Here is a 23077-nt window from a genome sequence, read left to right on the forward strand (position 1 = left end):
CCAAGCCAAAAGAAGCTTGGATCTACTGCAGGTCCTGAAGGTGACTGAAGGTGCATGAAGAGCTACTGAGTGTCCAGAGGCAGGCAGGGATGGAGGGATGGAAAGGTGGAAGAATAGAAGATAGAAGGGTGGAGGTATAAAGGATGGAAGGATGGATAAAAGGTAGAGGAATGAGGGTGGAGGAGAGAGGAGTATAGGAATGGAGGAATGAGGGATGGAGGGATGAAGGGGAGGGAATAGAGAGGGGTGGAGGGATGGAGGAGTGAAGGCATAGAGGGATGAGGGATAGAGGGGTCTAGGAATTGAGGGATGAGGAGGAGGAATTGCAAGGGTGGAGGGATAGAGAAGTATAGGGATGAGGGATGGAGGGAATGAGGATGGATGAATGAAAGGATGAGGAATGGAGGGATGAAGGGTGGAGGATTAAGGGGTTGAAGGAGGAATGAAGGGAGGAGGGATGGAGAGTAGAGGGATGATGGATGGAGGGTGGAGGGATAGAGTTAAGGGATGCAGTGAAGAAGGGATAAGAATTGGAGGGTGGAATATGAAGGAATAAAAAGTGAATAGAGGTTGGGTCCTGCTCCAGAGGCACAAAGAGGGCTTCTCGATCTTGTCCCTCCCAAAGCAGTCATCACCAGGGGTTCTTGGGTCTTATCTCCAGTAGGGGTGGCAGCTCTCCTTTTTCTCTGCCATCTCGGGCTGTGACCTCACCCCACCACCTGCTCTGGGCTGACATCCCAGCTCCAGGTTCCTTGGTTTAGGACCTTGTCTACCTGCAGACCTGGTGGTCTTTGGGCTCAGGCAAGGTCTTTCCTAGGAGTAGGAGAGGGCCAGAACTGGGTCGAGTGACCCAGGGGTGGGAAGTGCCCAATTCAATGGGAGCCATTCTGTCCCCACCCCCAACCCAACACCCTCAGGTGGAGTCTACTGTCATTGCATTCCTGGCTTTGAAAATTGTCTTTGCAGATTTGTGGGGTGGTATCTGATCCTGCACCCCCAGGGGATACTGGGGAAGAAATGATGAATTTCTTTTGCACTTTAAGATTTCTTAAGTACTCCCCCCCCCACAACAGTCTTGAAGTGGGAGGAGGGGAATGGCATAAGATATTATTACCCCATTTTACAGATAAGTAAACTGAGGCCTAGAAAAGTTAAATGACTCATGCAACTTAATCCAGCTTGGAAGTATAGAAACAAGGTTTGAACACCAGCCTCTTGAAAGAGCAATAAGACGTACTAGAAAGAAGCTTTGGAAATCATTTGACCTTCCTGGTTTGGTGTCTCAACTTTACTACTTACCTGTATGACCTTGGGCAAGTCATTTAACCTTCTAGGGCCTTGGTTTTTTTTTCTCTCTTTTTAAAAATTTTTTTAGTTTACATCATTCATTTCCACAAGATTTTGAGTTACAAATTTTCTCCCCATTTTTCTCCTACCCACCACTCCAAAATAGCATTCGTATTGAATATCCCTTCCCCCAAACTGCTCTCTCCCATATCTTTCCCCACCCCACCCCTCCAACTTTCCATTATAGGGCCTTATTTTACTCAGATGCAAAAAGGGAGAGGGGGACTAAGGACCCTCCCAGCCCTAAATCCTCTGATCCTAAGAACTGGATTTCAATCCTAGTTATGCTTCTTGCTGTCTGTGTGACCTTGAGCAAAAATCTCATGACCTCTCTAGGTCTCAGTTTTCTCCTCTATAAAATGGGGGTGGGATAGGTTAGATGAGGTCTAAGGTTTTCTACAATTCTAAGTCCTATGAACTTATGACCCCAAGCCCAAGGTTCTGACCACTACATGGCAGAGGGAGAAGCTGTCTTTTAGCTAGCCTTCTCTAGGAGGTTGCCTGCTTGTCTGGAGTGGGGTGGTCTTGGTCTCCATAGATGACAGGGAGGAATCAGAGACTGCTGCCTTTTGTCCACAGGTCAGCGCTGGAGGCAAAGCTCCAGGGTGGGGCTGAGGCTGGCAAGATGAGGGACTGACAGGGCAGTCACCCAGCTCGGGTTTGTTCTAGGTCAGCCCTGAGGCTGGGCTCTGAGGCTTGTTCTTTCTCAATGCCAAATGCCCCTTGGGGGCCCTGGGTTCCCTCTGGGATTGCTTTTCCTCTGACTTCCCCATACCCCAAGACAGCTGGAGACTAGCCTTACCTCAAACACCAGAGTCCTTCTCCTTCAGTGACCCTCTCCTCAAAGGATGCCCTCTTCCACTGATTTGACACAAGGGTAACACATTCTCATTGGTAAAAATGAGAGAGGTGAAGCAGGTAAACTCTGAGTTCCCTCCCAGGTCTATATTCACTATTCCTTCCACGCTATTCCCCTTTCCTGATGAACTGAAGGTACCTCTGAACCCCAGAGAGCCAGCAGAAGGACCCTCCTCTACCTGGACAATGGACCAACACAACGGGGTCCATTGGGCTAGAGTGGGAAGGGCACAAGATTGGATGTCAAGTGAACCATCCTCAAATCCTGGGTGATCCTCAACAAGTTTCTTCTCCTTGCTGGACCTCCAGTATCCTCACCTATTTTTTTTTTAAAGGCAGAAGAGGTAAGGACTAGAGCCAGGGGTGGGGAAACCACATTCAGCCTCAAGGCTAAAGGCTCCCCACCCTTGGCTCATTAGAATAAATAATCTTTGAGGTCCCTTCATATGATCTTTCCTCTCATGAGCCCAATATAAGAGATTTATTCCTAATTATCCAGTATTGGAAACTCTCTTCACCATTATATACATCCCCTTCCTTAATGAATCCCTTCTCCAAATTGATAACTTCCCTGTGACAGTTAGATGTCTCTAGCTTCAGACACTTATTGGCTGTGTGAACTTGGTCAAGTAATTTAACCTCTGCCTCAGTGTTCTCAGCTGTAAAATGGGGATAATAATAATAGCACCCACCCTGCAAGGTTGTTGTAAAGATCAAATAAAGTAATGTTTGTAGAGCCCTTAGCACTGGACCTGGTACATAGTAGGAGCTATATAAATATTTATTCCTTTCCCCTTCTTTCCTTTCTTAAACTGACTTGCTTGAAAAATGAATGGATGGATGGATAGATGGATGGATGGATGGATGGAGGGATGGAGGGATGAATGAATGAAATGGGGGTGAGGTAGGGTGTTGCAGTATGGCATATACAAAGATAAGTGTGACATGAGGCAGAATGTGATAGTGCCAAAGGAGAGATCCTAATGAAGTACTCTAAGCCAATTTGAGGGAGATCACAATAGGCTTCTAGGATATAATAGTAAAAGGATTGTTTTTGAATATTTGGAAAGGGAAGCAGTGATCACTAAGAATCTTCATCAGGAAAAGGTCATCTCAGAATAACCACACCTCCTTTTCTTCCCAGAGTTAGTAGAGTGATGGATGAGGGAATTACCTTAGCTAGAGTGTATGTGGATATCAATGTCATTTGACAAAACCTCTCATGAGATTTGTGGACAATATGGAGCAAATGGGAAACAGATGATAGTCCAGTTAGGTGAACTGGAAACTGGGTGAATGACTAGACCAAAAGAAATCGTAATTAATGGATAACAACTCACATTCATTATGTGAGTAATTAATGGATAACATGTAATGTAATGTAATTAATTAATTAATAACATGTAATGTAATTAATGGATAACAACTCACATGCATTAAGGTTAATAAAGTCCTTTCATAAGCCAGAGGGATGTTTCTAATGGAGTGCCCCAGTAATGTGTTCTCTGCCCTGGGTTAATCAATGTTTTTATCAGTGACTTGGATAAAGACATAAATGCCATTCTCATCAAATTTTCAGAGAACATTAAGCCGGGAAGGGTAGCTAATTCATTGGAAGATGACAGACCAGAGATGGCAAGACCAGTGAGCCAAATCTAAGAGGAAACACATTAGTGACAAATGCAAAGTCCTACCTGTGGGTTAAAAAACCAACCGCCAAAGTACAGGTTGGGAGCGATATGGCTAAACAATTCCTAAGAGAAAGATCTGAGAATCCTAGGGTCCTAAGTGCAACACAGTAGGTAAAATTCGTAATTAAATGCAGTGGGCTGAATTAATAGACACATAGTATCCCAGACCAGGGACATGAAAAATCCCTTACCCTCTGCCCTAGTCAGACCCCATCTGAAGCATTTATTGTTTTCTTCTTCTTTACCTTTAATATGGGAATAATTTAACTTATATTATCACTCACAAAGTCATTGTGGGAAAAGTACTTTGTAAGTCTAAATGCACTAAGGAATTACTTATCTCGTTGTTATTAGAATGTCAGCTTCCAAAAAGAGAGAATCTGGTCTTAACATCTCAGTCCTCACCATATCATAATTATGCCCAGCATAAGGTCTTGCAATCAATAGGAAATCAGTAAATGTTTGTTGTATGAATACACAATCATACTTCCTCTCCCTATGGGCAGTTAGTCAGTCAATAAGCATTTATTAAGCACCTTCTATATACTGGCACCAAGTTAAGTGCTGGAGACATGAAGAAAGGCAAAAGACAGTCCCTGCCTTCTGAGAGTTCATAGTCTAATGGGGGAAAAACATGCAAACAAGATACTTGGAGGGTAAATTGAAGAGAATCCATAGAGGGAAGGCTCTAACATTAAGGGAGGTCAGAAAAGGCTTCTTGCAGAAGGTGGGATCTTCTCTAGGTTTTGAAGGAAGCCAAGGAAACCAGGAGAAAGAAGGGGAAAGGAGCAGGGATTAGGGAAGCCAGGAAGGGCAGGGGATGGGGAGAAAGGTAAGGACCCCTCACTCCAGACAAGCTCCATCTCTGACACTCAGATCCATCACAACTCACCCCCCCACCTTCTCCACCACCACAAACCTTTTTATTTACTTAGAACATCCCTAGTTCCTTCAACTGATTCTCCTGTGACCTCTTTTCCAGTTCCTTCATCAATGTCAATGTGGTAGAAAGATCACTGGATCTGAAATCTAAGGAGCCGGGTTTGAATTCTGGCTCCTCTTAATAGCTATGTGATTTGCTCTAGAGTCTTAGAACCCCTTCCAACTCTAAGCATTATCTAAGTATGATCCATCCTGGTTACCCTCCTCAGAACATGCTTCAGTTGGACAATATCCCTCCAAAAGGAGGACCACCATATCAAGATGCAAGGTGATGAGGATTTGAAATAGTGTGGTGCTGGCTGAAGGACAGAGAAGGACTGGAGACAAGCAAGCTTGTGGAGGTGGTGTCAGAGTTAGGGCAGGGATTCTTAAACACTTCGGGGGCCTAGACGCGTTGGGCAATCTGGCAAAGTCTGTGGGCCCCTTCTCAGAATCACATTTTTACATAATTGAAGGAAAGGCTAAATTCCAGTTAGAAGTTTGTGAAAATGAAGATGCAAATTTTTCCCATCCTTATTCACAGATCTCACCCTGAAATATATCCATGAACCTCTTGAGTGTCTGTGGACCCCAAATTATAAAACTATGACAGAGGGGCAGCTAGGTGGCACAGTGAATAGAGCACGAGCCCTGGAGTCAAAGGACCTGAGTTCAAATCTGACCTCAGACACTTAACACTTACTAGCCATGTGATCTTGGGCAAGTCACTTAACCCCAATTGCCCTGCCCTCCCCCCTTCAAAAAACAAAAATAAATCTATGACAGAGAGGCTACTTGGATGGTGGGAGGGGGAGATATAAAGTTGAGGAGTAATGCAGAAGTGATGGGGAATCTTCTTGTGACCCCCTTATCCCTGTCCCCAAAGGCAGGGCATACCTTTCATCCCCCTATTTCTACTGCCTACCAAGGCTGGCCTGCCCCCACCCAAGTCTGGGTGAGAGATGGAGAACTGGGAAAGCTTGGCTGAGGTGATAATCTGGGGGGACCAGTTAAAAACCTTTCTGTTTTTCAGGGTTCAGATCTCCCCCTCTTTTGTGAATGTCTCCCTGATTCCATACCCCAGCCCCTCAAAGTGCTATCTCCCATAGCACAGGGTACCTTTTCAAATCTCTTGGCATATACCAAAAAGGGGTAGTTTGGAAGAGGAAACGTCGTGAGACCAGCAGGGGAAGGTTCAGGGTGTATGTGAAGGACAACAAGGAGGCCAACTTCATTGACCCAGGGAGTTCTTCTCCCTCTAGTTGGAGGCAGAGAAAGATAATCATTCATTAGTTTCATTTAACAGAGGAAAAAAACTGAGGTTCTAGCTGTGTCCCAGTTTAGAGCAGCTGGCTCAAGCTTTTTCTAGCATTAAAAAAAAAGTCACTTCAATCCTCCTCTGATGCCTCATTGTGGTGTGGAGGTGATCCTGGGTTCTCTGCTTCTGCCAGGGGAACCCAAGTCTTGTCAGGTCCTACCAAGCTGGAAAGGCTTTTAGCCTTGGGACTTTCTAGCCCCCCAGAAACAGCCTGACCAGTTCCTGAGAGGTCCATAAACCAAAGGCTCCTCACTGTGGGATTGAGGTAGTTAGATGACACAGTGGATAGAGGACTGGACCTTGAGTCAGGAAGATTTAAGTCCAAATCCAGCCTCAGACACTTATTAACTGTGTGACCTTGGGCAAGTCATTTAACCTCTGTTTCCTCATCTGTAAAATGGGAAGCAACTACCTCTCAAGGATTATGTAAGGATCAACTGACATATCTATAAAGTAATACATACATATATATGTAATTTTAGATATTATATCATTATTCTTAATGACTAATGCTTTCTTCTGCTGTTACTCATGAAGCCCATCTACTAAGGCTTGAAACTGGGGCAGGTAGAGGATGCACACACCAGTAAGATCCTGAAAGTCTAGAAGCAGCCAAGTAAGGGAACTGGCCAGAAAGAGCGAGACTGGGAACCAACAGGGAGAGAATCCAAGATCTTGAGAACGGGAAGAGTCCTTAGGAATCATTTTACTCTCCAACTTCCCCTTTTTTTCTTAATTTTTTTTTTTTTTGGAGGGAGGAAGGTGAGGCAATTGGAGTTAAGTGACTTGCCCAAGGTCACACAGCTAGTTTTCTTTATCTTTTTACATTTTACTGATGTCTTTTGGTTTTATAGCAGCCGTGTCTTCTAGTTCTATTCAGCTCCTTTTCCTTAAAAAAGTTAAATAAAACCAATGAACATATATGACATGCCACACCCATAGATCCCCACCTCTCCTTTAAAAAAAAAAAGACAGGGAAACTGAGCATGGGTTCACTGATCGGCTAACAGGCTTTTAGCTCCCATGGCATGTGATGGAGCTAGGGAATCAGATACCTTGGATCTAAATCTTGGCTCTCTTCCTTCCTAGCTGTACAAGGGCTTGATAAAGGCAAAAGAGCCATAGAAACCATATATGTACATGTGGACATGCATAAATATATTTGTATGCATGTATGTATATGTACATACATATATGTGTGCATGTATGTCTAGAAATACAGCATGTCCCAAAAGTCTTAGTGCAGCTTTGACTTTTAAGAGCTTCAAGACAGGAACACTGTGTGTGTGTGTAATGGAGATATTATATATATATATAATTATACAGGTGTGTATGTGTAGGGAATATGTATATAATAACACAGAATGCCCATGTATGTGTGCATATGTACATGAGTATGGTGCATGTGTCTGTGTGTAGACACACCTATAAGCAGGATGGCCTGTGATGACGCCCTGCCCCTCTGTTCTTTCCCCAGCCCCCTGCCAACGGAGGAAGTGGTGGATGCTGGACATAGTCACTGCTGTGTCTGTGTGAAGTGTCTTCTGTTGAGGTAAGGCCTGAAGGAGGAGCAGGCAGCAGGCATAGAGGTGGGCTATGGGCAGGGGAGGCCAAAGCAAGCTATGGCTCTCCAGGGAGGGGGGTAGGAATCAGGATACAAGAAAACAGTAAATAATTTTGTCTTAATTCAGTTCAGCAAACACTGAGGGCCTGATGTACTAGGAAGAGGGAACTAAGTCAGAGGAATGGGCCAGAAGGGGTGACTGGCCAAGAGAAACAGAGACCATCCAGGAGCAAGAATGGCCAGGCAGAAGGACAGCCAAGGGGAAAGAGACTATCCAGGAAGAGGGGCAGACTAAGAGGGGAGAGACCAGGAGGGACAGAGATTGCTCAGGAGCAGGGAATGACCAAGAGGGAAGGGGACAATTAAAAAAAAAAACCAACCAGATATCAGACAGGGGGAGGGATACATAGGAGGGGAGGGACTGGCCCCAGAAGGATAGATACTGGCCTGGAGGAGAACCATCTTGAAGGAAGGCCATCCATGAGGGACAGAGACAAGTCAGGAGATATTGGCTAGCAGGGAGGACTGCCCAAGAGGAGAGACTAACCAGGGAAAGGGACAGAGATAAACTAGGAGGAGATACTGGCCAGGAGGGATGGGTCAAAAGAGGTGACTGACCAGGAGGAAGAATTAACCAGGAATAGGAACTGAGACTGGTTAGGAAGGACAGAGAACAGCCAGGTAGGGGAACCAGTCAGAAAGGGGGTGAGTCGAAATCAACAAGGAGGGAATATCGATTAGGAATGATCAGCTGTGGGGTGGCTAGGTGGCGCAGTGAATAGAGCACTGGCCCTGGAGTCAGGAGGACCTGAGTTCAAATTCAGCCTCAGACACTTGACACACTTACTAGCCGTGTGACTTTGGGCAAGTCACCTAACCCCAACTGCCCTCCAAAAAGCAAAAAAAAAAAAAAAAAGGAATGATCAGCTAGGAAGAATCATCTAGGGGCAGCTAGGTGATGTAGTGCATAGAGCACCAGATTCAGGAGGCTCTGAGTTCCAATCTAGCCTCAGACACTTACTAGCTGTGTGACCCTGGGCAAGTCACTTAATCCCGATTGTCTTAAAAACAAACAAACAAAAAAAAACCGTTGTCTAAGAGGGACCAGACATAAGAAGCGTCTGGCCTCGATGAGAGATGAATGAAGACTAATACATTCCCCTTCCCTCAACTGAAGAGATGGAGGAAGGGACAGAATTAGCCTCCTCCAAAACAGTCATACTGAGAGTTCACATTTATGAGAGGTAGTGTGGTGCATTGGAAAGAACCTTGGACTTGGAGTGAGAAGACCTGAGCCAAGGTATCATGAGTAAGTCACTTTCCCTCCTCAGTCTTCGGTGTCTTCATCCATAAAATGAGGACTGCATGACCTGTAAGCCTCTCCTTGTTCTAACTCAGGGCATCTCGACCTTTTTTTGTGAGTCACGGACCCCTTTGGCAGTCAGGTGAAGCCTATGAATCTCTTTTCAGAATAGTGTTTTTAAATGTACAAAATAAAAGAAATAGCACTACAAAGGAAGCCAAACCTGTTGAAACACAGTGATCCAAATATCTTTTTTTTTCTAGTTCACAAACCCCAGGTGAAAGACCCTTGTTCCAGACACTTTATCTATTCCCTAGTTTAGTTTTCCCAACAGCCCTATGAGGGAGACCAGGAAGGGATTATTCTCTACATTTTATAGCTGAGGAGGTTGAGTCCCATTGAGAAGATGTGACTTTCCAAAAGTCACACAAACAGTAAATGATGGAGGTAGTCCTCAAACTGTCTCTAGGCTCTGAGAGAGAAAAATCAAGATTTGGGATTGGCAGCACCTAAAATCACAGCAGGCAGGAGTCCAATCCCTTCAGTCTCTAGGGTGGAAATTTCTGAAGGCCCGAGTGGAAGGTCCTGGTCCACAGTCACACAGTAAGTGAGTGGCAAGTCTAGGATTCAAAATCAAACAGAAAGAGTACCCCAAAATTTAAGTAAAAATTTAAATTAGGGCAGAGAACCAAACCTTTGTCTGAATGTTAGGAATTTTCTTAACTGGGGGCTCGGAGTTATTGTGATTGTAGTAATGACTTTTGGTCCGATAGAAACTTTATAGAATAGAAAAAGGGACCATGGTGGACCTGAGGGCCTTTACATGGCCCCTAGACTAAAAAAGCAAGCTAATTGTCATGATCAGGTCTGACTGGTTAAGTCTCCAGGGAGAGCAAGGAAGGGAAGGGTAGGCAGGTAGGAGATAGGAAAGGTCTGTGGGAAGCATTCAGTTCTGCATGCCCCCAATTCCACAATCCACAGAGACTCCAGTGATCCAAAAGTCTGTTGCTTCCTGGAAAGATAGCCCACCAGCATGAGTGGAGACAGAAGGAAGCCTGACCAGGATTCAAGACTTTTCACCTAGCTTATCTCAATGGGTACATGCAGATGTGGCCAATTAAGAGGTGGGCATATATCTGTTGCTAGATGCTGTAGTCATGTCCTATTACCAACAGTTCCTGCTGATACCATGGGCAGGTGTGCATGAGTACGCACGCAACAGCACCCTGCAACACAACTTCCCTATCCATTGTCTCACACCTGAGAGGGAGGCATAGTAACCTAGGAGTTATCATGAGAGATAGTGATTGTCAAGAATACTGATCAACCCTCATTTGTCGTGACTGGCCACATCCCAATGGGAAGGATTTACCATTGACAAAACTCTTTTTCCATGACAACCTCATGAGATAGAGAGCACAAAGATGATTATTATCCCCCTTGGCGTATGAGGAAACTGAGGAAACAGAGCCAAGATTGCTACCCAAGTTTCTACCACTAAACTGGGCTGCCTCTGTGATGTGAGGAAAATCAGGAATAAGGCGGAGTAGAAGCTCCTGGAGGGCAGGGGTGGTTTTTTTTTTAATTTTTCATTTTGATTAAAATCAATAAGTATTTGCTGTTCTTATTGTTCAGTCGTGTCTGAATCTTTGTGACCCCATGCGGGGTTTTCTTGGACAAGATACTGAAGTGGTTTGTCATTTCCTTTTCCAGTTCATTTTACAGATGAGGAAACTGAGGCAAACAGGGTTAAGTGACTTGCCCAAAATATATACAAAGAACCTATAAAGAAATTTGGAGTGGGGTTAGGGATAGAATGGGATCAAGAAAAGCCCTGGTGGCCTGAGCTGAGACTGGGTTTTGAAAGGAAGTGAGAAGCTTGAGCCCTCCAGGTGTGAGAAATGGAATGTTGTATGTTGGAAACAACAAATAGGCCAGGCTGGCCAAAATGAAGGAGAGTGAATGAGGAAGAGTGATGGAAAATAAATCTAGAAAGATAGCTTGGGGCCAGATGGTGAATGGTTTTAGATACCAAACTAAGGCACATGTGATTCCCTCCTAAAAGCAACAGGGAGTCATAGAAGCTGCTGTATCAGGACAATGACATGGCCAAGAGTTTGTCTTTATGTCCTTTGTACCTAAGATGGTGCCTTGCACACAGTAGGTGTTTAATAAATGTAGAATTTAATTTAAGGTACACATTGAGATTAGAATCGTGGAATGTCAGAGCTAAAAGGGACCCAGAGGCCATCTAGTCCAGCTCCCTAATTTTACAGATGGGAAAAGACTTGCTCAAAATCACACAACGAATGCATCAGTGACAGAGCTGCCCTAAAACCCGGGTTTCCTACCTCTTTTTTTTCTTCTTTTTGAGTGGGGAAGGCAAGAGAATTGGGGTTAAGTGACTTGCTCAAGGTCACACGGCTAGTAAACATATCACATGTCTGAGATAGGATTTGAACTCAGGTCCTCCCGACTCCAGGGCCGATGCTCTATTCACTGTGCCACCTAGCTGCCCCTGGGTTTCCTACCTTCTAAAACCCTACCACGGCTCTTTTCTGTGGACCAAACTGCTATCTGCACTGCTATCATGAAAATGCAAAACCAGACTTCCTAGCACTTATGTGACTCGGAGGACCCAGGAGACTCCTGGAGTAAGGACAGAGAAAGAACAGAGTCTATTTCTTTCAACACTCTTCCCCTGTCTCTCCCAGGCTGGGGATCAGTGGCTATTTCCTAGAGATTGAGAAATGGAAGGAAACACTAAAAGCCCACTGCTCTCGTCTTCCTGAGGCCCAGAAGGTCAGGGAAGAGGGAAGCTTTCTCCCAGAATCTCCTCGGCCCCAGTGTCTGAGAGCCGGCAGAAACTGGCCCAGCCTAGGGGGTCTGAGGGAGAAGGGGCTGGTCAGGCCTCAGTCAGAATCAGAGACACCATCTCAATTCAGCCAGGAGGAAGTGGGGAGGGAGGTACCAGGAGCTGGGAGGTGGGGGTGGGGAGGGAGAGACAGCCACACAGGAAATGCCCAGCGACTCCTTGGGGCTCTCTGCTTCCCTTCCAAGCTAGGCTTGGTCAGTGGGGCAGACACCAGTGGTAGCAGGAGCCACTCCCTCCTCTCCCCACAGCACAGCCCCCAGCCCATCAGGGCAGGTTGGTTTTTGGGGGACACAGAAGTCCTGGGGGTGACACCCAAAGTGCCTGGGCAGGCGGGTACAGGAGGCCAAGACACGTAAGTCAGAGACTTATAGGATTTATCACTGGAAGGGTCTTTATGGGTGTTCTGGCCCAACCCTTCCATTTTATAATGGGGAAACTGAGGGCCAAGGAGATTCAAGTGACTGCCTCAAGTCACTGGCTAGTTTGTAGCAAAGCAGAGATTAAAGTATCAGGGATGTACTACAGGCCTTAGAAATGATCCTGTACAATACTCCTCATTTCACACATGGGGAAACTGATTCTGAGAGGAGTTAAGTAATTCCTCAAATTACACAGGAGGTCAGGGCATGCCCTAGGACTTAAGGAAGACTCGCCTCCTTCCGGGGCTCTGTCTGTCCTACCATACTGTCTCTCCTTAGAGTCATGTCTTTGGTCCTCCTGTGATGGAGCCAGGGTAGCTGGGCCCCTGGGGGGCGTGAGTGGAGAGTCCTTGGGTGAGGCAGGGGAGGAGGAGGAAGGCGGCACCTACCATGCCTGCTGTCCCATTCTGTTTTGTTTCTATCCTTCAGGTGTGCTGGCCATGGGCAATCTCATAAAGGTATTGGGCAAAGATTTCGAAAACTGTCCCCATTTTTTCCTGGATTTTGAAAGTAAGTTCGAGAGGTCCTCAGTGGCAGGGGGGAGGAGGACATACTCTCCTGGCCCAGGGAAGAATTCCAGCCCAATGGCAGGGCCTGAGGCCCCAGGGTGTTGCCTTCCTTTGCCAGGATCAGCTCGGGCCAGGCTGGTCCCTACTTTTGAGGACTTTGTAGGGTTGTTGGGAGGCTTAAGCAAGATCTTCTATATCAGCCAGTCTACAACCTTCAAAATACTTTGACAATGCTAAGTGCAGCTCTTATAAACTCATCAGCTCCTGAGGAAGTCTTCTGAGATAGCTCTGGCAGATTCTAGGATCCTTCATCTGGAGCTGAGGCCATCTAGTCTCAACCCCCACCCCCATTTTACACAGGAGGAAACCAGAGAGGGGGAGCAATTGGCCCAGGATCCTATAAAAACTAAGTGGTGGGGCTAGGATTCAAACCCAGGCCCTTTTGGCTCCAAATGCAATGGCCTTTCCATTGTACCATTCTGTCCTGATTGTTTTGTCCTGATGTCTTAGTTGTCTCTTTTTTACCTGCTTTCTGTTGTTGTTCAATTGGACCATACTGTCCATGGAGTTTTCTTAGCAAAGATTCTGGAGTGGTTTGCCATTTCCTTCTCCAATGGATTAAGGCAAACAGAGGTCAAGTGACTTGCCCAGGGTCACACAGTAAGTGCCTGAGTCTGGATTTGAACTCAGGTCATCCTGACTCTAGGCCCAGAGCTCTGTGCTCTATGGTGCCACCTAGCTGCCTCCAACAGACTGCCTGTCTTATTTTGAAAAAGGTTGCTGAGGGCTTTGGGGAGGAGAGGGGCTTGGACGCCAACCCCTTGGAACCTCAGTCCATCAGGGTCTTTATAATTCTGGCGTGGTCAGAGATGGGGGACTCTGGATGTTTGCTGGAAAAAAACCCAAGGAACACAGTCCATGGTCTCCCCATGTCCATCACCCACTCCCAGGATTATAAGGACATGAATGCCAGGCCCCTTCTTTCTCCTCTCTCTGATTCTCTCTCCTCCCAAACCAGAGGTTAGTCAGAGCCCCTGAGATCCACAGTCTTGTGGGGGAAAAATCAGGAAGGGGCCTAAAGTGGGCGGGAGAGAAAGAAGAGGAAGCAGAGGGGAAGGAGAAGAAGAAAGAGGGAACTGGGACAGAGAAAGCAGCTGACACAGTCACTGAGTCGTGCAGAGAAGTTCCGAATACTCTGTCAGCTTGCTCCTTTTTTCCCTCTTGGAAGGCCTTGAATGGTAGACTTGGTAGTTTGTGGCACCACAGATTTAGAGATGGACAGAAGAGACTTGAGGTATCACCTAAACGAGGAGCAGGGAACCTGCAGCCTCGAGGCTATGTGTCCTCAGTGCAGCCCTTTGACTGAATCCAAACTTCTCAGAGCAAATTCTTTTATTAAGGGGTCCTTAATTACATAGGTCTGAGATCAAACCCCTTGTTTAACAGAGGAGGAAACTGAAGCCCAGGGAGAGGAAGAGACTTGCCCAAGGTCATGTGGTCAGAGAGTCTCAGAGGCAGGACTAGAACCTGTGTCTTTGCCTGAGGCTCTCCCTATGACCTTCTTTGAAATGCATATTCTCAGTGGCAGCAAATCTTCATCCTAGAAGGATGGATCTGACATTTGAAAGATTCCAAAACTATCCTAAGCATTTTATTTTCTGCATTTAAAAAAATTATTCTGAGAATAGGTCCAGCAGACACACAAAAAAGGCTAAGAATTCCAGCTTTGTCCAACATTTACAAGAGGCCTCAAGTTTGTTAAAAGGCTATGTTTTGCTACCACAGCTCTGGTTTTGCTGAATAAAGACAAAGCCTTGGAAACTCTCTTGGGGCCTAAGTGCATCAGGGTTGGATAGCGCCCTGGTGCTGGAAAAGGTCATCTAATGTGACCCCAGCATTGACCAGAGCAAGAAACAGAAGACCAAAGAGGGGAAGGAATTTGCCCAGGATGTCACAGAGAACAAAAAGCAGGGCCAAGACCGGAAACCAAGTCTTCCCAGAATCACAGGGATGGTTAATGGAGGACCCCTCCTTTAAAGAGTACATTGAGAACCAGAGAGAAGCAGGGCTCCACCTGTCCAGGGGCCTCTGCTGAGTCAGCGGCAGACCTAGAGCTAGAGCCCAGGCATCCTGACTCCTGCCTAGTGCTCTTTCCCTTCCCCCCACTCCAAATGCCTCCCTGAACAGCTTCCCCCCATCTGCTTAGCCCACTCTCAGTGGGCAGAGCTCAGAACATCACAGTCAGGCTTTTATATCTGGCCTCTCCTGCCTCCTAAGGCCCCACCCAGAAATCACCCCAGGTCCCAAGGGTGATGGTGAGGATGGGGAGCCACAGAGAAAGGATCCTGGGACGGCTATCTGCTGAATCAGGCACATTACTGTCTAGACACATGGGTGGGGAATCTTTGACCTCAAGGCCACATGTGACCCCCTAGGTCCTGGGGTGCAGCCTTTTAACTGACTCCAAGCTTTACAGAACAGATCCTTTTATGAAGGGGATTTGTTCTGTGAAGTTTGGCTTCAGTCAAAGGTCTGCACTTGAGGACCTAGAGGACCACATGTGGCCTCGAGGCCGCAGATTCCGCCCCCCACCCCCCCGGAGTGATATCTGTCCCCCAGTCTCTGAATAAAAACAAACAACCACAGCATATATTTCTACAATGCTTTTAAGATTTACAAAGCTCTTCTCCTCTTAACAACACTATAACGCAGGCAAAACAAATGTTATTAGCCCCATTTGACAGATGAGAAAACTAAGACACAGAAGGGGAAGAACTTTACACAGATTTCTTTCTCAAGAGTCAGAAAAGAAGCAGGTCATTAACAAGAGTAACAAGTGTCCTTTCTTTAGCTCTTTTAAAGGTTTACAGAAGGTTTCCTCACAATAACCCTGTGAGGCAGAAAATGCAGTGGGGCTTGTCCCCATTTCACAGGGTCAGAAACTGAGGTCCAGTGAGGGGAAGCAGCTTGGCCAGCACACAGCGAGTCAGGATTCAGGCCTCCCTCTAGCTTCCATCTCAAGGCCTCAGAGCAGAGCCATCCCATTTCCACTGATCTTGGTAGGCCTGGGGTAGGGGTCCATGAAAAGGGGAGGAGGGCATGAGAGCTGCCCCCTTTGGAGGAGAAGAGTGGCTCTCTCTTTCTTTGTCAGTTCTGCTTTTCATTGTTCCCATCTACCAATGCTCACGGCTGTCTTGGGGACAGGAAGAAACCGCAGTGCATCAGCCGCCAGACAGATGAATGGGCAGATGGGTGGATGGACAGACTTTGCCACCTCAGGCCTCCTGAGTGTCAGCAATGCCCCAGATCCACCCAGTTCAATGCCACTTTCCCAAGAGGCTTCTCAGGGCCACAGGACCATGCTATTAGCTGGCTATTTAGTATGGTTGTCCCTCTTTGCAATTTCCAAATTTCTTTCTTTTTTCTTTTCTTTTTTTTGGAGGGGAAGGGCAGGGCAATTGGGGTTAAGTGACTTGCCCAAGGTCACATGGCTAGTGTTAAGTGTCTGAGGTCGGATTTGAACTCAGGCCCTCCTGACTCCAGGGCTGGTGCTCTATTTACTGTGCCACTTAGGCACCCCTAATTTCCAAATTTCAAACCCTTTATTTCATGGTGATGATTTTAAGAGTCTCCCAACAAACTTGTGAGTGGGCAGGGACTATTATATCATTTTACAGATGAAGTGACTGAGGCCCAGAAAGGGGAAATGACTGGGTCATTGTGGCCCTATGGCATGTAGCAGGGACTCCCCAATCCCCAGAAAGGGGCTCCTTCCCCTTCCTGACTCTAGCCAAGGCTCCAGACCAGCAGCCTCTATCCAGCAGGAAGCCAAACTCCTAGAATATAAAATGCTAGAACTTGGAGGGCCCTTAGAACACAGGATGTCAGAGGTAGGAGGGCCCTTAGAACACAGAATGTCAGGGCTGGGAGGGCCTTAGAACACAGGATGTCAGAGGTAGGAGGGCCCTTAAAACACAGAATGTCAGGGCTGAGAGGGCCTTAGAACACAGGATGTCAGAGCTGGGAGGACCCTTAGAACACAGAGTGTCAGAGCTGAAAGAGAGCTTAGAACGTAGAAAGTTAGGGGTGTCTAGGTGGCACAGTAAATACAGTACCAGCCCTGAAGTCAGGAGGACCTGAGTTCAAATCTGGCCTCAGACACTTAACACTTGCTAGCCATGTGACCTTGAGCAAGTCGCTTAACCCCAACTGCCCTCCAAAAAAAGAAAAAAGAATATAGAAAGTTAGAACTGAGAAGGACTTCAGAGATCATCTACTCCGAGCTCCTTTTTGCAGATAAATTGAGACCAGGTGGGGAAAAGGTTTGCACAAGGTCATAAAGCTTGTCAGAACTGGGACTGGAACCCAGGCCTCTCGACCTCCAGGGCAGCACGAGCACTGAGGAAAACTGGCCAAGGAAGATGCTGTCCTTCAGGAAAGAACACTGAGCTCCTGTGGAGAAGTTCTGAATCCCTTAATCTTCATTTACTTCTCCATGTAGGAGCCTCAGAAGGCAGGGCACAACTCATGCCCTCATGCCTAAAGCCCTACTGCAGAAAACAGAGCTGGCGCTGGGCAGGAAGTGAGGGCTCAGGGCAATCAGAATGGGGGCTGAGGAGGTGGGGTGAGGGGGTTTGGAAGCAAAGGCTCTGTGGTGCTTTGGAGGGAGAGAGAGGCAGGGTTCAGGCTCCCACCAGGAGGGGGAGGAGAGAGGGGAGAAGGTTCAGTCTAAGCCAATACGTTCCCCAGCCACTTGAGTTCCTTCCGCATGAATCTGCTCGGTTCCATTTATTTTTCAGACCACAGGTTGTAGAGATGCTCCAAGCAATGAAAGGGGAGGGAGGGGATGGAGAGAGTGCCTGGCCAGAGGAGGCAGCCTTTGCAGGAATAGCTCACTCACTTTCAGGCAGGAAGCCTAGGGGAAGGCACTGCCCAGATCCTCAGAGGACAAGGTGGGCTCGGCTCTGGACAGGGTGGGAGCCAGCAAGCCACCATAACTGCTCTTCTCAATCATGGGAACCATCTAAAGTCCAGACTTGGGGGGCGAGAGAAGAAAGGGGGTCCAGGGGACCTTGCTGCTGTCTATCACTAACTCCTGAAAAAAAACTGGCACTAGTGACTGAGCAGTCTGGCCTCCTGGGCCCACGGCGCCAGAAACTGAAGCGGCTCTTTCTGGGTGGTCCTCACAGATGCACAGCCCACAGAAGCAGAGACCGCTGTGTGGAACCAGGTCAGCGCCGTCCTGGAGGAAGCCCAGGGCATCTTGGCAGAACTGCAGTCCTATACCGGAGCTGGCCAGGAGATTCGGGAGGTATGGGTTCTAGGGCTCCCTGCAGTCTGCTCTGGCTCTGGGGTCTGCTGTCTGCAGAGACCCAAGGCAAAGTCTGACAGAGGAAAACGGATTTATCTTGTGCTTGGTGGCTGATGGAGAGGGTCATCGATGTGCTCACAGAGTGGAAGGGTAGTGACTGGGGAGGCAGAATCCTGGATTTGGACAGGCCTGCCATCATGGCATCTCAGGTTCCTTTCTTTCTATTCACAGGCTATCCAAAACCCCACTGACCTCCCACTTCAGGAGAAGGCGTGGAATGCAGTGTGCCCACTCGTGATCAAGCTCAAACGCTTCTATGAATTCTCCCTTCGATTGGGTAAGGATCCAAGCAGCCCATGAGGCTGCATGTGAGATGACGTACCCCTCTTGAAGATGCCCCTGTCCTGGCTTCTGGGCCCTGCCACGCTCATGGAGCTCATTCCCATCCCTGACACATAGCTAGCACCCAACAGATGAGTGGAATTGCATTTAGCACCTGTACTGTGAGCTCCTACTGTGTGCAGGGCTGTGAGCTGAGGAGGAGGTAGGGAATAAGACCGGGGCTGGGGGTCTGTCAAGGACACAACCACACTAAGAGACTAAACGTGAAGGTGACCAAGGTCATGAGAGAGATGGTCAGAGAAAGAGGTGGCATGATTCAGTGGCAAGAAAGATGGCTTTGGAGTCCGAGGTCAGGGGCTCATTCGCATCCCAGAGCTGTTACGTCCTAGTCAGGTGGCCTTGGCTAAGAGGCCACCTCTCTCCTCTCCAAGCCTCAGTTTCCTCCTCTGTAAGATGAAGAGATTGCTCCTACAGACCCTGATAGCTTCTAAAGCTGTGATTCTATGAACCTCAACTTTTAAAGGGAGGGAGTGGGGGAAAATGTTCCTAGAGAACATGGCATCAGATATGGGCCTCAGTCCATCCATGAGAATTTCTATTGGTATAGATGAGGCATAGGGAAAGGTCATTCCTGGTTTAGTCATAGGCAGTATTTATATGGTACTTTAAGGTTTGCAAAGGGCTTTAGAAATACCATCTCATCTGATTCTCACAGCAACCCTCAGAAGTAAATGTAGGTATTATTACCCATTTTACAATTGAAAAAAATGAGGCAAACAGAACCTAAGTGACTTGACCAGAATTATTCAGCTAGTGAGTGTCTTGAGGCAGGATTTGAACTCAGCTCTTCCTGACTCCAGGTCCAGGGCTCTGCCCACTGCACCACCACAAACCATTCTGTTTGAAGAACAGAATGAGCGAAGGGTCTAGGGGCCCATGTGTTTTAGGGAGCAGTGTGTTGTTCAATCTGGCTTTCCTTTGATGGAAATCTGTTTTTTCTCTAAGGCTATCACATTCCACCTCATAGGTGACCACTCCTCCTTTCATCACTCCCTTCTCCCACCACTCAAGTCAGGAGGAGAGATTTGGGTACATTACGGCCAAACGGCCAGGTCATTTATCCACTTCCATCGCTCCATCAAACCGTAACCCTTCAGAGCCCATAGTCACTCATTCTCAATGACTCTTCACCCTCTCCTCTGCCATCATACTTGGGACTTTACGATTTGTTTGGACAACCCCCTGAATAACCTGAAATCCCAATCCCCCAACCTCTTTATCCTCCTTCTCTGCCCCATTTCAGCAATATGTCATCAACATGTCTGCCAGCTATCAGAACTGGGTCACCTCCAAGGCTGAGATCTTGGACACTCCACTCTGACCACAGCCTCCTTTTCTTCTGCCTCTCTCACTCCCTGTATTACCCTTTGCCCTCACTAATTTTGCTTTGATTGATCCCTTATGCTCCCTTGCCTGCCTGGGCTCCATCAACTTCCATACCTACCTCCGTTTCTCTGACCTCATTTTTTCTTCTTTTCTTGAGGACCAAGAAACTTTCTCTTTCCCCCTTTGGTAATAATATACCTTCCCCAACCTCATAAGCACTTCATTTGTACTTCTCTGATGCACTTATCACATTTTTTCTCTTTAAAAAATATTATTTATTTTTTACATTCTTTTAAAATTTTGAGTTTCAAATCCTCTCCCACCCTCCCACCCCCTTTCACTGAGAAGGCAAGTCATATATCAATTGTACAGTGAAATCATGCAAAACATATTTCCATATTAGTCATATTTCCCCCCAAAGGCAATAAAAATAAAGTGAGGAAGTTATACTCCAGTTTGCAGAGGTCATCAGTTCTCTCATTTCTCATCATGAATCTTTTGGAATTGTCTCAGGTCATTGTACTGATCAGAGCAGCTAAGTCTTTCACAGTTGATTATCCTTACGACATTGCTATTACTTTGTACAATGATCTCCTGGTTCTTCTCACTTCACTTTGCATCAGTTCATATAAGTATTGCCACATTCTTCTGAAGCCATCTCCCTCATCATTTCTCATAGCAGATCACAATCACATGCCACAACTTGTTGGGCAATTGATGGGCATCTCCTCCATTTCCAATTCTTTGCCACCACAAAAATTACTATAAATATTTTTGTACATAGAGGTCCTTTTTCTTTTCATTTGATCTCTTTGGGATATGGATATAGTAGTGGTTTTTCTGGGTCCAAGGATATGTGCAGTTTTATAACCCTTTGGGCATAGTTCCAAATTGTTCTCCAGAATGGTTGGACCAGTTCACAACTCTACCAACAGTACATTAGTGTACCTATTTCCCCGCATCCACTCCAGTATTTGTCATTTCTGATAGGTGTGAGGTGGTACCTCAGAGTTGTTTCAATTTGCCTTTCTTTAATCAATAGTGATTGAGAGTATATTTTCATATGACTATACATAGCTTTGATTACATCATCTGAAAACTGCCTTTTCATATCCTTTGACCATTTATCAATTGGGGAATGGCTTTTATTTTTATAAATTTGACAAAATTCTATACTTAGTATACATTTGAGAAATGAGGCCTTTATCAGAGAAATTAGCTGTAAAATTTTTTTATGTCACTTCATTGTCTATGGTACGTTTTAGCAAAATAGTTTCCCTGATTATCACTTTTAATTAAGCCTATTTCTGCTTCTGCTTTGTCTGAGATTATGATTGCTACCTTTGCCTTTTTTTTAGTTCACATAATATTACATATTATCATTTTCCATGTATGTGTCAGGGGCAGCTAGGTGGCACACTGGGTAAAGTACCAGGCCTGGAATCAAGAAGACCTGAATTCAAATCTGGCCTCGGACACTTACTGGATGTGTGACCCTGGGCAAGTCACTTAACCCTGGTTGCCTTAGTTTCCTCATCTGTAAGATGAAGGAAATGATGAACCACTCCAGTATCTTTGATAATAAAACCCCAAGTGGGGTCACAGAGAGTCAGACTCAATTGAAATGACTGAATAACAACATGTATTTGTCATAGTCTCCCTACCAGGCTCTAAACTCTTGTTGCTGCTCACTTGGTCTGCCATTTCCTTTTCCAGTTCATTTTACAGATGAGGAAACTGAGGCAAACAGAGTGAAATGACTTGCCCAGGGTCACACAGCTAGTAAGTGTCAGAGGCCAGATTTGAACGCAGACCTTCCTGACTCCAGGGCTGGTGCTCCACCTGTTGAACCACCTTGCTGCCCTCTGAACCCTTAAACCAACTGTGTATTTCCCCCTGCCCCTCACCATGTCTAACAGAGCTGTATGCAGACCAAGAGCAGAGTAGACAATACGTGTTTATTGCAATAAAAAGGAGTGTAGGAAATGCAGGTGGAAGGTTGAGATGAGTAAAGATGGATGAACTGATGGTTCTATCTGAGACTGATGCCTCTGGATTAATACTAGCCAGCATTTATATAGTGCTTTATGGTTTGCAAAGTGGTAGAGCACTGGACTTGGAATCAGAAAGACCTGAGTTCAAATCCTACCTCAGACACTTGCTAGCTGGGTGACTCTGGGTAAGCCATTTCATCTCTTTCAGCCTCAGTTTCCTCATCTATAAAATGGAGCTAATAGTATCTTTTTCCAGAGTTGTGAGGATCCAATGACATAATGTATGTAAAAAGTGTTTTGCAAACCTTAAAACACTATATAAAGGAATCACAGTGCTTAGAGTGAAAGCCCATGGTCCTGGACCCAGGTTCTGCCCATCCCAGTTAAGGTGGATGGCCCCTGATGGATCCCTGCTCAGAGGGGGTGATGGGACCCAGGACCTCCAGGAACCCTCCCAGTTTGAGGATTCCACGATGCTGGGGACTTGGGGAGGGAGGGAGCTGCCATGGCCTGACACAGGCATGTTCTCCCTTCATGCCCAGAGAATGCCCTGAGGAGCCTCCTAGAAGCCCTCACCAGCCCCCCTTATGCCCCGACGCAACACCTCGAGAGAGAGCAGGCCCTTGCCAAGCAGTTTGCAGAAATCCTACACTTCACGCTCAGTTTTGATGAGCTCAAGGTAATGGCTGGGACCCTGGGCAGGGGGGAGAAAATGAAGAGGAGGATGGGCGGAGTTTTCTAGAGAATGTTTGACTGCTGCCCTCAAACAACCCATTACTGCACCTACCTCTTCAGCCCTTGCTGGGGACACTGCGTCCATGTAACATTCATCAGAGGGCCCCTGGGCTGAAGGGTCAGCAGCATGGTGGAAGGAGTCCTGGCTAAGACCAAAAGCCCTGAGTTCTAGTCCAGCCTCCCCTACTGATTAGGTGTGTGACCTCTCAGCTTTTCTGGTAAAATGAAGAAGCTGACCTAGAACTGTTAGCTGATCTTAAGCGCTCCCCTAACCCTAACTTTCTATATTCTAATGTTCTATCTTAGGGCCTCTCTAGTTCTGATGTTTGGTGACCTAAGGCCCTCTCCACTGTGGATAGTCTGTGTTCTAAGCCCCCCCCCCCCCCCCCCCCCCCCAAATAAACATCCACACCCCCCCCCCCCCCCCCCCCCCCCTCACCCCTTTTTACCCACACATAACCCGACCCACACACCATCCCACCTCACCACGCACATGTTCATACC

At 46.7% G+C, this 23077-nt stretch overlaps 1 protein-coding gene across 3 annotated transcripts in view; it reads left to right on the forward strand.

Moving 5' to 3' along the window:
• The window catches only part of LOC138146265 (CYFIP-related Rac1 interactor A-like), a 29991-nt gene that overhangs the window by 426 nt on the left and 6488 nt on the right, over positions 1–23077 (forward strand). Inside the window, exons 2-6 of one of the 3 annotated variants that reach the window (XM_069068031.1) lie at positions 7613–7687; positions 12726–12806; positions 17995–18116; positions 18348–18453; positions 22381–22517. In XM_069068031.1, coding sequence (XP_068924132.1) covers positions 12737–12806; positions 17995–18116; positions 18348–18453; positions 22381–22517 — 435 coding nt within the window. In that variant the 5' untranslated portion in view covers positions 7613–7687; positions 12726–12736. Of the gene's footprint in view, positions 1–7612; positions 7688–12023; positions 12230–12725; positions 12807–17994; positions 18117–18347; positions 18454–22380; positions 22518–23077 lie in introns of those variants that run through there. The other 2 variants (XM_069068032.1, XM_069068030.1) reach the window with 2 other exon arrangements.

This window comes from Petaurus breviceps, unplaced genomic scaffold, assembly GCF_028583685.1.
Source record: "Petaurus breviceps papuanus isolate PSGF00001 unplaced genomic scaffold, PetGlider_PUasm1.0 90760, whole genome shotgun sequence".
Lineage (NCBI taxonomy): Eukaryota > Metazoa > Chordata > Mammalia > Diprotodontia > Petauridae > Petaurus > Petaurus breviceps.